Consider the following 12,875-nt stretch of genomic DNA (forward strand, 5'->3'; position numbering starts at 1 on the left):
TGCATTTTATTCCAAACCTTCCAATGTTTGCATAGCACTGGTTAATTCACTGGCTAGCAAAAGAGCATGGCATTGCCCAGAACAGGTGCAGTAGTAAATACTCCGTGACTTGGATGGCTTTACACAGATTCTCTTGTTATTCTGATTTGAGGCTCTTTGCCCACTTCATAGCATTCCAGCAAAAGCAGATGTAAATCAGGCAGCAATTTGTCACATTTCACTTGCCTCCTGCAAGCTAGGCTACAAAGCACTCATATAATGAACTTGTCTTTCAGAACTTCTGTTTATATAGCCTGCATTACAATCTCTGGTGAGGGAGGAAAACACTAAGAAAAGACCATGTTTCCCTCGGTATCTGTTTAGCTATTGCCACTCTTCCCCAAAGCATATTGGCATTGGCACAGAAGGAGCATCTCCCCTGATGACCCAGTTCTCCAGCAGCCCAGTGCTGATTAGTCAAGCTAACTTGCTTGCCACATAAATGGTTACTGGTACACAGATCTGAGGAAATACCCAGTAATTCCATCCTGATATAAAACATGTCATTGAGAGAAACATCCACCAAATAATAGTAAATAGTAAGTGCTTATGTATGTGTATATATGAAGGAGCCCTGGTGGCTCGATGGTTCTAAGCTACTAACCAAAAGTTCAGAGATTTGAACCCACCAGCCACTCTATGGAACAAAAATATGGCAGTCTGCTTCCTTATAGATTACAGCTTTGGAAACCCTATGGGTGGTTTAACATGATGTTACAGGGTTGCTACAGTTGGAATTGACTCAATGGCACACAGGAACAACAAATGTGTGTATATACACACATGCAAGCATATATAATATATTATATGTTGTTGTTGTTGTTGTTATATGCCGTCGAGTCGGCCCCGACTCATAGCGACCCCTCCTTGGGTTTCCGAGGCAGTATCGCTACGGAAGTAGGATTGCCCAACCTTCCTTCCGAGGAGTGGCTGGTGGGTTTGAATTACTCTATCTAGATACATGGGGACAGTGGCGGTTCAGTGGTAGAATTCTTGCCTTCCACGCAAGAGACCTGCTTTCAATTCCTGGCCGATGCACCTCATGAACAGCCACCACCCATCTGTCAGTGGTGGCTTGGGTGCTGCTCCAATGCTGAACAGGTTTCAGTGCGGTTTCCATACTAAGACAGACTAGGAAAAAAAACCTGGCAATATACTTCCAAAAAATCAGCCAGAGAAAACCCTGTGGACCCCAATGGTCTGATCTGTAAGTGGTCGTGGAGACGGTACAGAACCAGGCAGCATTCCGTTCCACTGTGCATGGGTCATAATGAGTCAGGGGCCAACCTGATAGCAGCTAACAACGACAACAGCATGTAGAGACTTGTTTTGTTTCACTCAAGAGTGCAGGATAGAAGTCCTAAGAAGAATATAAAAGGAACCTTAGAGATACTGAATTTGCAAAGACTCCAAAATGCCCCAGACAATCTTCGACTGACAGGTGATTCTTGTAGGAAGGCTGGGATCCCATAACTCTCAGTGCTTCACAGTTTATCTGACACCTATTTTCCCACTAATCACCATCCAAACATAATACAACTGATGACATGACCACTCCAGGTATCAGATGTCAAAAATCTAAACAAGAAAAAAGAACAAGTCCCTGAACTGGACTCCAGCAGCCATAGACTACCTTTGTCATAATTTTTAAAATAAAAATACATTAAGGACCAAATGTATAAGCTTAACTCTATGCCGTTAATTTAGGATATTTTTCTTTTTCATAAACAAATGAAATAGCTATAACACCTTTTTTCATAAAATACTAATAAACTTCATATTTATTTCCATCCATGCTTTGAATTTCTAATTCATTTCTGAAGTAACAAATATGGAAAAGGAAAAGGAAAAAAAAAGGAGAATTTTAATCAACTATGCAAGAAATGTCTGAAAATAAATCCATTTATGAATTAAGGACTTGTGATTTGAGAACAAGTTTCCAAATACCATTGAAGCAAAATACACTAGAAGAGGGTGATTTGTATGGTATGAGAATGATATCTTAATGTTGTTATAAAACAAAATTATCGGCTTAATATATAAGTAATGAAATATAGTTTTTTAAAAAAGTTTACTCATTCTCTCAAGGTGCTTAGTTGTAGCTAAGAAAAATAAAATTTCTTTAAAATTACAAAAACCAGTGATTAAATGTGAGATAATTAAAGTTAAATCACTCCCTTGTTAGGAATTATGATGAAGGCTAAGCAAACAGAAGTTCTGGCTTCCCCTACCATATGTGTGACCTGTGGAAAGTGACTTCATATCTCTAAGCCTCAGTTCTCTCATCCATAAAATGGGTTAAGAACAATACTGTTATGGTTTGAATTGTGTTCCCAGAAAATATATGTTGTAAAGCCTAACCTCTATGACTGTGGTTATAATCCCGTTTCTTTATAGGTTTTCTTTTTGATGCTAATGAGACAGGATTGGTATAGGGTATATCTTGAGTCAGTCTCTTCTGAGATACAAGAGATATGAAAAAAGTGAGCAGAGCAGAGCAAAGGAAAGAGAGATGCCAAGCCACAGAAAGACTGCCCAGACACAGAAGCTCAGAAGGGCCAAGGGCCTTCCGCCAGAGCCGTCAGAGAGAGAAAGCCTCCCTCTAGAGCCAGCAGCCTGAATTCACAGTCTAGCCTCTCAAACTGTGAGAAAAAAATTTGTTTGCTAAAGCCATCTACTTGTAGTATTTCTGTTACAGTGGTACTAGAGAACTAAGGCAAGTAACTGCTAGGTTGGGTTCTTGAGTGTATTAAACGAGGTAAACCTCTGTGTACAATGTCTGGCATGTGGTAAACATCTCGGAGGGATATGAATGTGCACATAACTGTTGGAACAGATAGACAGCTACAAAGATAAAGAAATTGAGGGCTCACTATACACTCAGCCTCATGCAATCATCCGTGTACTTACTGCACCTTAGTATTTTAATACAATTTGTTTACTAGAATTGAGGAGGACTGTTTTAAAAGGTTCTATCTGTTTGTTATAGTAATAAATGGGAAAATACAGGAGAACATGTCCAACATACCATCTTTTCCTTGGTGTTTGTTTTCGTTTGTTCTGACTGACTGAGATTCCGTGCCATCTGGAGCCTAAAGATAGAAAATGGGCCATTTAGTCATCTCCAGCTCACAACCAGAGAAAATTATATTGCAAATAATTCCATTTCCAACCTTTAGAGTACAAGGTATACACTCAGAGTTATGAGAATCACAGTGGGGGTGGAAAAAGTATGGCTATAATCAACAAGCAATCATCTGACAAATATATGATTACCTGTGATTGGTAAGACATAACACTGGATGGACAGTGAAAACACAATGCTGAGTGAAAGAAGCCAGTCACGATGGCTCCCATCTTTGATGATTCCATTTATCTGAAATGTCCAATATAGGTACATACAAAGAGACAGAAAGTAGATTAGAGGCTGCCTGAGGCTGGGGGTAAGAGAGGGGCTGTGAGGAAATGAGGAGTGCCTACTGGCCAGTATGGAGTTTCTTTTTGGGGTATAAAAAAGGTGCTCAAATCAATTGTGGTGAAGATTGCACAACTGTGGATATATAAAAAGCCACTGAATTGTACCCTTTAAGTAGGTAAACTATAACATATGGGAATGATATCTCAATAACACTGTTAAAAAATACAAGGTGACATATACGTAACAAAATAGAATTTCTTTAAAATTAACCACCATCACCGACAAACAGCTAGTAGTAATAAATATGAGATAATTAAAGCTAAATTACCAAATAGGCAACGAAAACTATGAAGTTTGAAGAGACTCCTTTTCAAGGGTTGAGGCAGTGATGTCTGAAGAATGTAACCCTCCAAGAGTTTACAGACATGGTAAAATATGGTTCGCCTCCCTCCTAGTAAGTGAGGCCTCCTTTCTTAGCATGGGTTCAAAAGGAATCCAGGGATCAGAAAGGGAAAGATGGATGGATTATACTAAGAGGTCTATCTGAATGAATGATTTTTAAAGTAATAACCACACATATCTCCTCAAGCTGTTGGCCACAAAGGACTCCTCATTCCACCTCAAGTCTAAGAAATATCTAGGAAAGCACTGAGGCAGGTGTGGATAAGCTACTAGTGTACTTCTTAAAAACTGGTAGTACCCAGGACAGTCCACAACCAAAAAAAACCAAACTCACTGCCGTCGAGATGAATCTGACTCATAACGACCCCTCCTTGGGTTTCCCAGGCAGTATGTGGCTAAGGCACTTGACTGCTAACCAGAAGGCTGGCGGTTCAAACCCACCAGCCACTCCTCGGAAGGAAGGTTGGGCAATCCTACTTCCGTAGTGATACTGCCTCGGGAACCCAAGGAGGGGTCGCTATGAGTCAGGGCTGACTCGACGGCACATAACAACAACAACATCACTACGGAAGTAGATTGCCCAGCCTTCCTTCTAAGCAGTGGCTGGTGGTTTGAACTGCCACCTTCTGGTTAGCAGTCAAATGCTTTAGGCACTATGTTACCAGAACTCCCAGGACTGCACCGTGGCTACCAAATCACAAAAGTGATACAAGGATGCCCACCACCACTTCAATCACCTCAGACGACGGCAATACCTTCCCCTTCCCCTCTGCCCACAAGCTCCATGGCACAAGGAGCACATGAGTGATTCTACTCTTATATTTGAACACATATTTTGGAGTATGTGGTTAGAATTATTTTTCTCAGCAATTGAAGATGACAATGCAGATGGTATTCATTTCTGTATTATATTTCCTAGTGTCAGCAAGAGATTCATGAGGAAGCATTTAAAATGGAAGAGTTGAACATATTCTAACTCTGAGAAAAGAAGAACTGCACATGAGGATGGGGGCCCACGTTTGCTCGAGGGATAGGGGATATAAAACAAATTTCTAATGAGTGGCAGTGTTTCAATTAAGGCATGAAGTGTAAGCAAGTTAACATTAATTTACTTATGCTGTTTCTCTCAATGACTCTACATGATATGATTCACCAATTACCCTGGACTCAAACCATGTGGATTAGATAACCCAGGAATTTGCTGGAAAATGCTGTTTCTTGCATGGAATAACCACATTCTCCTGGAGACTGGCAGGAATCTCACAGAAGAGACTCTGCCCACAGTGTATCTTTTGCTCAGGCTGAGCTCTCTACCTTCTCCTCCATTTCCACTTCCTTTTAACTCCCTTGGTGGGGAAAGGTCTTTAATTGGGAAGAAAATGTCATAATACTTCATTTCCCTACCATTTCTTTTTCTATAGCTGGAAATGTAGACTAGTCCTTCAACTCCAGTGAATGTCCCACAGAACCTCTGGGTGGTAGATAACTGCTTAACTGCCTCACAGCAGCAGACCTGCCTGTAGAAATCTACCAGTCCCCAAACTCCCATAAGTGGATTGGGTTTGATCCAAAACTGGCCATGCAAATGGAGTAGCAATCTGCAGCTACAAGAATTTTTCTGAAGAATAAAATGTGTATAAACAGTAAAAAAAAGCTCAGGCTTAAATATAAGCCATTTTCTCCCACTATTTTTGCTAAAGAATCACAGTTTTTGTTGCCATGTATTTATAATATAAATAGAATCTCATATTCAGATTTGTTTAATATCTGAATCATGTATAGAAACCTAAATCCAAATATAGCAGGATGGAGAGTGGTTAACAGCACATATTTTAGAGTCAGATAGATTTGGATTTACCATCTATAGGATAGGAGCTCTGGTAGCATAGTGCCTAAGGCACTTGACTGCTAACCAGAAGGCTGGCAGTTCACACCCACCAGCCACACCTGGGAAGGAAGGTTGGGCAATCTACTTCCGTAGTGATACTGCCTGGGAAACCCAAGGAGGGATTGCTTTGAGTCAGGTTTGACTCAAGGGCACATAACAACAACAACATCTACAGGATACTGAGCAAGTTACTTAAAGTCTATGAGACTCAGCTATTGAATGGAAATGATAATACCGCATTCACAGGATGGCTGTGAGAATTAAATGAGATAAGGTATGCAATAGTAATTAACACATAAGTGTTCGATAATGGTGATAACAATTACTTTTGACATAAGGGGAATTACAATCATCATCCCTTTCTTTGGTCTCATTCCAACAACTCCATTGAGTCTCTAACCAAAGCTACCCAAAGTATGGTCTGTGGATAGATCAGAAGTAAATCAAATTTGACCCTATGCTCACTATTTAGGTTCAGGTGACTTTTTCTCCCTCTCCCTATGGCAGTATGATGCAGGTGGAAGACTTTCTTGATATAGGAAAGACATTAATTTATGTTCCAGAGCAAGCTCCTTATTTCCTCAGAGAGGAGGAACAAATAGTTCACCAAATGGCTGTTTTGGGGTGGCACCGTTGCAGATCACACAAGCCTTCTACCTCTCTACCAGACCTTCCTCTGTATCACTTCACTTGTGAGTCCTACAGTCTCCACCAGACTCCACTGGCTTCCATCAATAAATTAATCATTTTAGCAAATGTATTCTGACATCTTCTATGATATGCTCTGTGCTTAGCACTAGGCATAAAAAGGAATTTCTCATGTCTCAGGATTCCTACTTTGTAACTCAGCTGCAGTTATCTCCCTCACACTCTACTTCTATTCATTCTGAAAGGAGACTATAAAAAATTAAATATTCCTATAAGAATTAATAGATAACAACCATCTACATAGTACTTTTCCATAATCACCAATTTGCAGTCACATTGTTTGGGAAGCCTTCCCTATCATCCTAATGAGTTTAGTGGAGTGTTAGTAAGTTTGAACCACCAACCATCTTGTTATCAGTCAAATGCCTTAAGCACTGAGCCATCACAGCTCCTTACCCTAATGAGGTTAGACCCACCTTTAATGCACCAAGTGCACCAACTTCCCCCAACACAAGGAGTATCATACTGAATTTTAATTCACTTAATTTTCTGCCCCATCAAGATAACTCCCAGGAGGGCAAGGTTTAAGTCACTTGCTCAGTGCCAACTTGGAGCTTCAGTGCCTAGATTATGAGAGATGACCAGTAAGTTTTTAATGATTTGAACTAAACTGAATTGAGCTCTGGTAGCATAGTGTCTAAGGCACTTGACTGCTAACCAGAAGGCTGACAGTTCAAACCCACCAGCCACTCCTCAGAAGGAAGGTTGGGGAATCTACTTCCGTAGTGATACTGCCTGGGAAATCCAAGGAGGGGTCACTGTGAGTTGGGTCTGACTCGAAAGCACATAACAACAACAATGTAAAAACAAAGCAAAACAAAAACCTACTTTTTCCTTTGACTCTGTTTGTTGAGCAAATATGTCTCTGACGTCAGGAATCTGGTACTGTTTGTTTTTCTTTCTCAAGGTCTGGGAGACTGTCTCTACCCTTTTCTGAACAGCTGCTGCCTGGGTCCGAGTCAATGTTGATAAGAACACCATGCTTTCGTAGGGATCACCAGCAGACTCTCCGAAGAGATTGGACAAACCGGCCTCTTTTAGCCATTCTTCTTCCAATTCTCCTTCTAAGACAGTAGAGAAAAATGGTATTTAAGTTTTAAAAATCTGAGAACTTTCAAATTCTTTAAGCAGTTAAAAACTCTTACCTAAACCCTTCTATTACAAACAAACCACAGTGCTAAGAATCATTACCTGAAACTTGGACAACTGCCATAAACTCCAGCCACAAAGATATCAAATTTTAGATCCATTTCATATATACTCAATTAAAAATTTTAAATGACTTCACATGTAATTAACCTCTACAACTTCCCTGCAGATTAACTAGGGAAGATGATACTGTTTCCCTTCCAGAGATCAGCAAGCAATGAAAAGATAACTTCCATTGAGTTGCAGAAAAGGAAGTTAATGCTGAGAACATACGTTAAAGCCCGGTTCTTGGCTTAAATTCATCCAGTGTCTAATACTCCAGAGTGCAACACTAATTTACAGAAATATTTGTTTTCTGTTCACTGTAGCTGATAGGGAGTGTGGAAAGAAGTAAAGAGCATCTGTACATCAGGAACTAATCAATTCCAAATTAATTTTTTAATCCTCCTAGTCAGCACGTCAGATTTCATGTTATTTTAACAAATTAAGAAAAAGAGCAGCAAACGATATTTCAGCAAAGGGCTTACTACAGAAAACTAATTAAATAACTGAATCACTTCAAAATACTGGAAGTAGGAAGTAAACAGTAAAGCAAATATAGTGTAGAGTCTAATTATGCCAAAAGAGAAAGATAACTAGAACTGATTCACTCCAAGAACAATGTTTGTAAGTAAGAGAGGAAAGCGAAAATACAGACTTAGGACAAAGAAGACCTGGTTTTGGACCCCATCTCTCCACCCTGATAGCCATGTTGCTTTGTACAAGTCACTGTGCCTCAAGCAGCCTTCATTTTCTCATCTGTAAACTCCAGCATAGCTGCTCTGCCTACCTTATAATCAAATGTGAGAATGTTATGTGGGAAGAGCTTTGCAAAGCACTATTATAGGAAGCTGCCATCTAGATGCAACAACGGGTCTCTCCTCGTCAAGAAGAAAGAAGAAAACCAAAATTAATGGAAACAATCAGTCCTAGCGACTGGTACACCATCTGATCTGCAACCTATACAACTATGAGACCAGAAGAACTAGATGGTGCCCAGCTACCACTGCCATCCACTTGGAAGGGATGTAGGAGATCCTGCATAGAGAGGGAGAACAATGTGGAACAAAACTCAAAATCATTTGGAGGAAAAAAAAAAAAAAAAAAGAAGATGGGGACCAGGTTTGCTGGTCCAATGGAGCCTGGTGTAACCACTGAGACTATGGCCCCTAGCTGCCCTTCAGGTCTGGAATTGAACCCACAACTGTGGTTTCCAGCCAAACAAAGTACAGGCATGTGAGTTAAACATTTACCTCAAGTAGACACATGCCCTGGAGAGAACAATCATGAGAGAAGGAAGGGCTGCTTATGCACAGGGAGATAGCCCAGGGTGCAGAAGAGTATGGAGGGATAGACACTGGGAAGAGGTAACTATGGGGAGGAAGTGGGAGGGGAGCTGTTGCATTGTAAATTATGGTCAATGACATGAGACAAAGTATGTGTGAACTGCTGTATGAAAAGTGAATTTACTCTGTAAATCTTCACCCAAATCTTAATTAAAAAAAAAAAAAAAAAAGCACTATTATAGCCCATATTACTTGGTGTAAGACTTGATTGTATTGCCTGATTATCCTTCTAAACTATAATCCTTGAAAGCAAAAATCAATTATTAATAAGAGTGGCTTTAAAAACCATAACCTGGGGCCAGCCATTCTGTGTATAAGGCAACAAAAACTGTTTATTGAAATGTAAATCATTATTATTAATGCTGTTTAGGTAGAATTCAGTACTGGTATATAAGTATATATGTTGTTGTTCTTGTTATGCACCTTCAAGTCGGACCCGACTCAGCGACCCCTCCTTGGGTTTCCAAGGCAGTATCGCTACGGAAGTAGATTTCCCAACCTTCCTTCCGAGGAGTGGCTGGTGGCTTTGAACCGCCAGCCTCTGGTTGGCAGTCAATTGCCTTAGGCATTATGCTACCAGAGTATATATACACCCGTATGTAAAACCAGAGGAGCCCTGGTGGTGCTGTACCTAAGGCATTTGACTACTAAGCAGAAGGTTGGTTGTTCAAACCCACCAGCCACTCTGTGGAAGGAAAATGGGACAATCTATTTCCGTAAAGATTTATCACCTCAGAAATCAAATGGGGGTTACTATGAGTTGGAATCAACTTGATGGCAGTGAGTTTTGGTTTTTATACAAAGCCAAGTTGTTAAAAAATAAAACTGGTATTGCTAGGATAAAGAAGACAAACAAGCTTTACTATAATGGTTACTTGCTCTGTTAATAAGTAGAAGTAAAATTCAATCAACTTAAAACTGAAGAAAGGGCCTGGAAACGCAGAATCATTCCCAGTCTTTTTGATGATCACACAGTAAATAGTAATATTTGAATTTATTTTAACCTGGAAGGATAATGAAACAGCTAATGACTATCGGTTATGTCGTCTTGAATGTGGCTTTCTCTAACTTGTTCTCTTATCCAGCAGACCACTTGTGTGCTGCTTCTGTCTTGAAACAGAGAGACAGGAAGTCTGAGGTATTATTGATTATCATAAATAAACTCAATTTTGCTCGTAATGTATTTGAGAAAGAATGAAAGTAAAATGATAGGGAAGCTAAACAAAAGAATGAGATGACTATATATATATATATGTATATATATATATTTTTTTTTTCATTGAAGAAATGTTAAATGAAGGAAAATTCCTGATTTTCCCTTTTAAAGTATCATTGGTAGATTTTTTAAAAGTAACATTGTAACAAGGGAGAAAAACCCACTTACATAGATTTAGCTACTTAAATAACAGGCCTCAAGCCCTTTAGTTAAGTAGGTGTTCCCCTAAGAAGCAGGCCTCTGGTAGTAGTGGGTCACAAGTCATTGATAGTACTTCTTTTATGTCTGGCATTTACAAAAATTTTCCATTTTTGTTTAAATTTTAAGGTTTAAATTTTATAAGTGGCACAAAGTATAGGAAGAGAAATAATAGAGCAGATGACAGAATTGGGTGTCAAAAACTTGGTGACTGCTTGAATCAAATTGGTTAAAAAGATAATACGTAATTAAAGGAATGTAAAATTTTGTAGTTTTCTTCCAGAACATCAAGTATAGTAGTTCAGCCTGTGGGAAATATGTCTGTAAAGACTTTAGAGAAATTATGGACAACATAGAAGAAAAAAACAAGTATAGAGACTATAAAAGTTAATACCCTCTTGTAAATTTTCACCCAAATCACAATTAAAAAAAAAAAAAAAGTTAATACCCTCTTAACATTGTCCAAACCTATAGCCTTTACTAAATGGCTAAACCTGTGGCATTTCACCTAATCTGGAATAGACAAACATTGAAAGCCAGGATGAGGAACATAGGAATAGTTCTGAAAACCACCCACGAAGATTGCCTTTCCTTCTAAAAAGGACTTGACCAGGAACAAGATAACTATTCTCAAATATTTAAAGTAGACTAGACTCACTCTGCTCTTCCAGAAGCAAGACTATGGCAAGGGAACCTTAGAGTAAAGCAGATGGCAAATCACTAAAATAAAGAAGATTAAACAACTCACGCTGACTGATGACTGGGAAAACCCTCTCACTGCACAGCTTTTCATGCCCACTTTGGAGGCCAAATGAGCACACGGCTAGGATATCACAGAAGGAATTTAAGGGGAATTTAAACAATTTCAACCATTAAGTCTAATCTTAAGAGTCTATGATACAGTAGGCTTCACCAGCAAGATTCTAGTCATAACCAGAATCAAGAGAATTTACTCATGTAACTTTTATTTGACAGATATATTCTTAAAGCTGCTAAATAAAATCAAGTAACTTTCAAATTGGAAGGTAACTAACATTGTCTTTTAGGTTATCTTAGTTTCAGTTACTTATTCTTTCTCTCCTTCTTTCCTTGCGTTCCTTCCCATAAATATATATGCCCTCACACAACAAGTTTTAGTTAGTTAGTTATTACCATCAGGCTCCCTCACAATGACCACCTCTTGCTCTTCTTGTCTATTTTCACTAGATTTCTTGATGTTTTCAAGTTCTGTCCAATAGTCTTCCATAGGTAATTCATCCAAAGAATCCTGGGAATTTGATCGGTCGAATGGTATCTTCTCTGTAACTTTGGCGGTATTTTCCTGGTTCATAGTGTATTGGCCATATCTGCGACTACAAATTTAAAAGACAAAATGGTTCATTTTAGTACATAAAAAATTTGTACAATTTCTAAAATTATCACAGCACAGAGTTAGAGAATTTGAAAACTCCTTGACTACAAACAGAGAGAGAAGTATTTTGAAAGTATTTACATTGATTATAACATGCTCTAGAATAGGCTTAGAGTTTCATTCTCTACAGAGAAGTATGGTAAAGAATAATTAGCAATACAGTAAATTAATTTTCAATTTATATTTCAGTAAAATTGTTTTAAGACTTTTAATTTGAAAGTTTGCTCTTAGGAAGCAGCAGGATGGATTCTGACTACACACTATTAATTAAATTGTGGTTGCATTTTATACAGCATTTAATATTTATCATTTATATTTGTAAAACAGACTCAGTCAAGCCTTACACAGCAAGTAGCTAGAACCAATGAATGAAGCATGTTTGGAATTACCATTTTACATCTGAAGCTGAATTATGAACAAAAGTATAATTTAATAAGTTATTTGATACATTCCATTATAGAGAGCAACTTTTAATATTTACTTATAAATATACCCAAAATATAAATGTTCAATTTTAAAATATGGTAAAAACTTACTTGGCAATTCTGAAGAGTTAGGAATTACCTCTTAAGAATTTACCTTTTAAATATAATCAATGAAAGAAAAGAAATGGAATAAATGAAGATATTTTTATGACTTCAAATAAAAATTCACATCTCACCTACTTTGAAAATTGAATTAAAGAAGCTTACAATAAAAACCTATACACAATACAAAAAAATTTAAAAGCCCACTGCTATCAAATCAGTTTCTGTTCATAGAGACCCTATAAGACATAACAGAGCTGCCCCTTGTGGTTTCCAAGGCTATAAATCTTTACGGAAGCAGAATGCCTCATCTTTGTCTCACAGAGCAGCTGATGGATTTGAACCATCCACCTTACCTTAGCAAGCAAAAGCCTTAACCACTGCACCAACAGAGCTTTTCATATACAATGTTGTTGTTGTTGTTAAGTGCCGTTGAGTCGTTTCCGACTCATAGCGACCCCATGCACAGCAGAACGAAACACTGCCCGATCCCGCACCAGCCCCACAATCCATGCTATACTCGAGCCCATCATC

General features: G+C 38.6%; 1 protein-coding gene across 1 annotated transcript in view; it reads right to left on the reverse strand.

Annotated features, from left to right (window-relative positions):
- Positions 1-12,875, reverse strand: part of ARHGAP18 (Rho GTPase activating protein 18) — a 191,654-nt gene that overhangs the window by 78,243 nt on the left and 100,536 nt on the right. The window contains 3 exon segments of the mRNA XM_007947358.2: positions 3,068-3,131; positions 7,284-7,519; positions 11,556-11,755. Of these exon segments, the coding sequence (XP_007945549.2) occupies positions 3,068-3,131; positions 7,284-7,519; positions 11,556-11,755 (500 nt within the window).

The sequence above is a fragment of the Orycteropus afer genome, unplaced genomic scaffold (assembly GCF_000298275.1).
Source record: "Orycteropus afer afer isolate SDZICR_OR568_19922 unplaced genomic scaffold, OryAfe1.0 scaffold00182, whole genome shotgun sequence".
NCBI lineage: Eukaryota > Metazoa > Chordata > Mammalia > Tubulidentata > Orycteropodidae > Orycteropus > Orycteropus afer.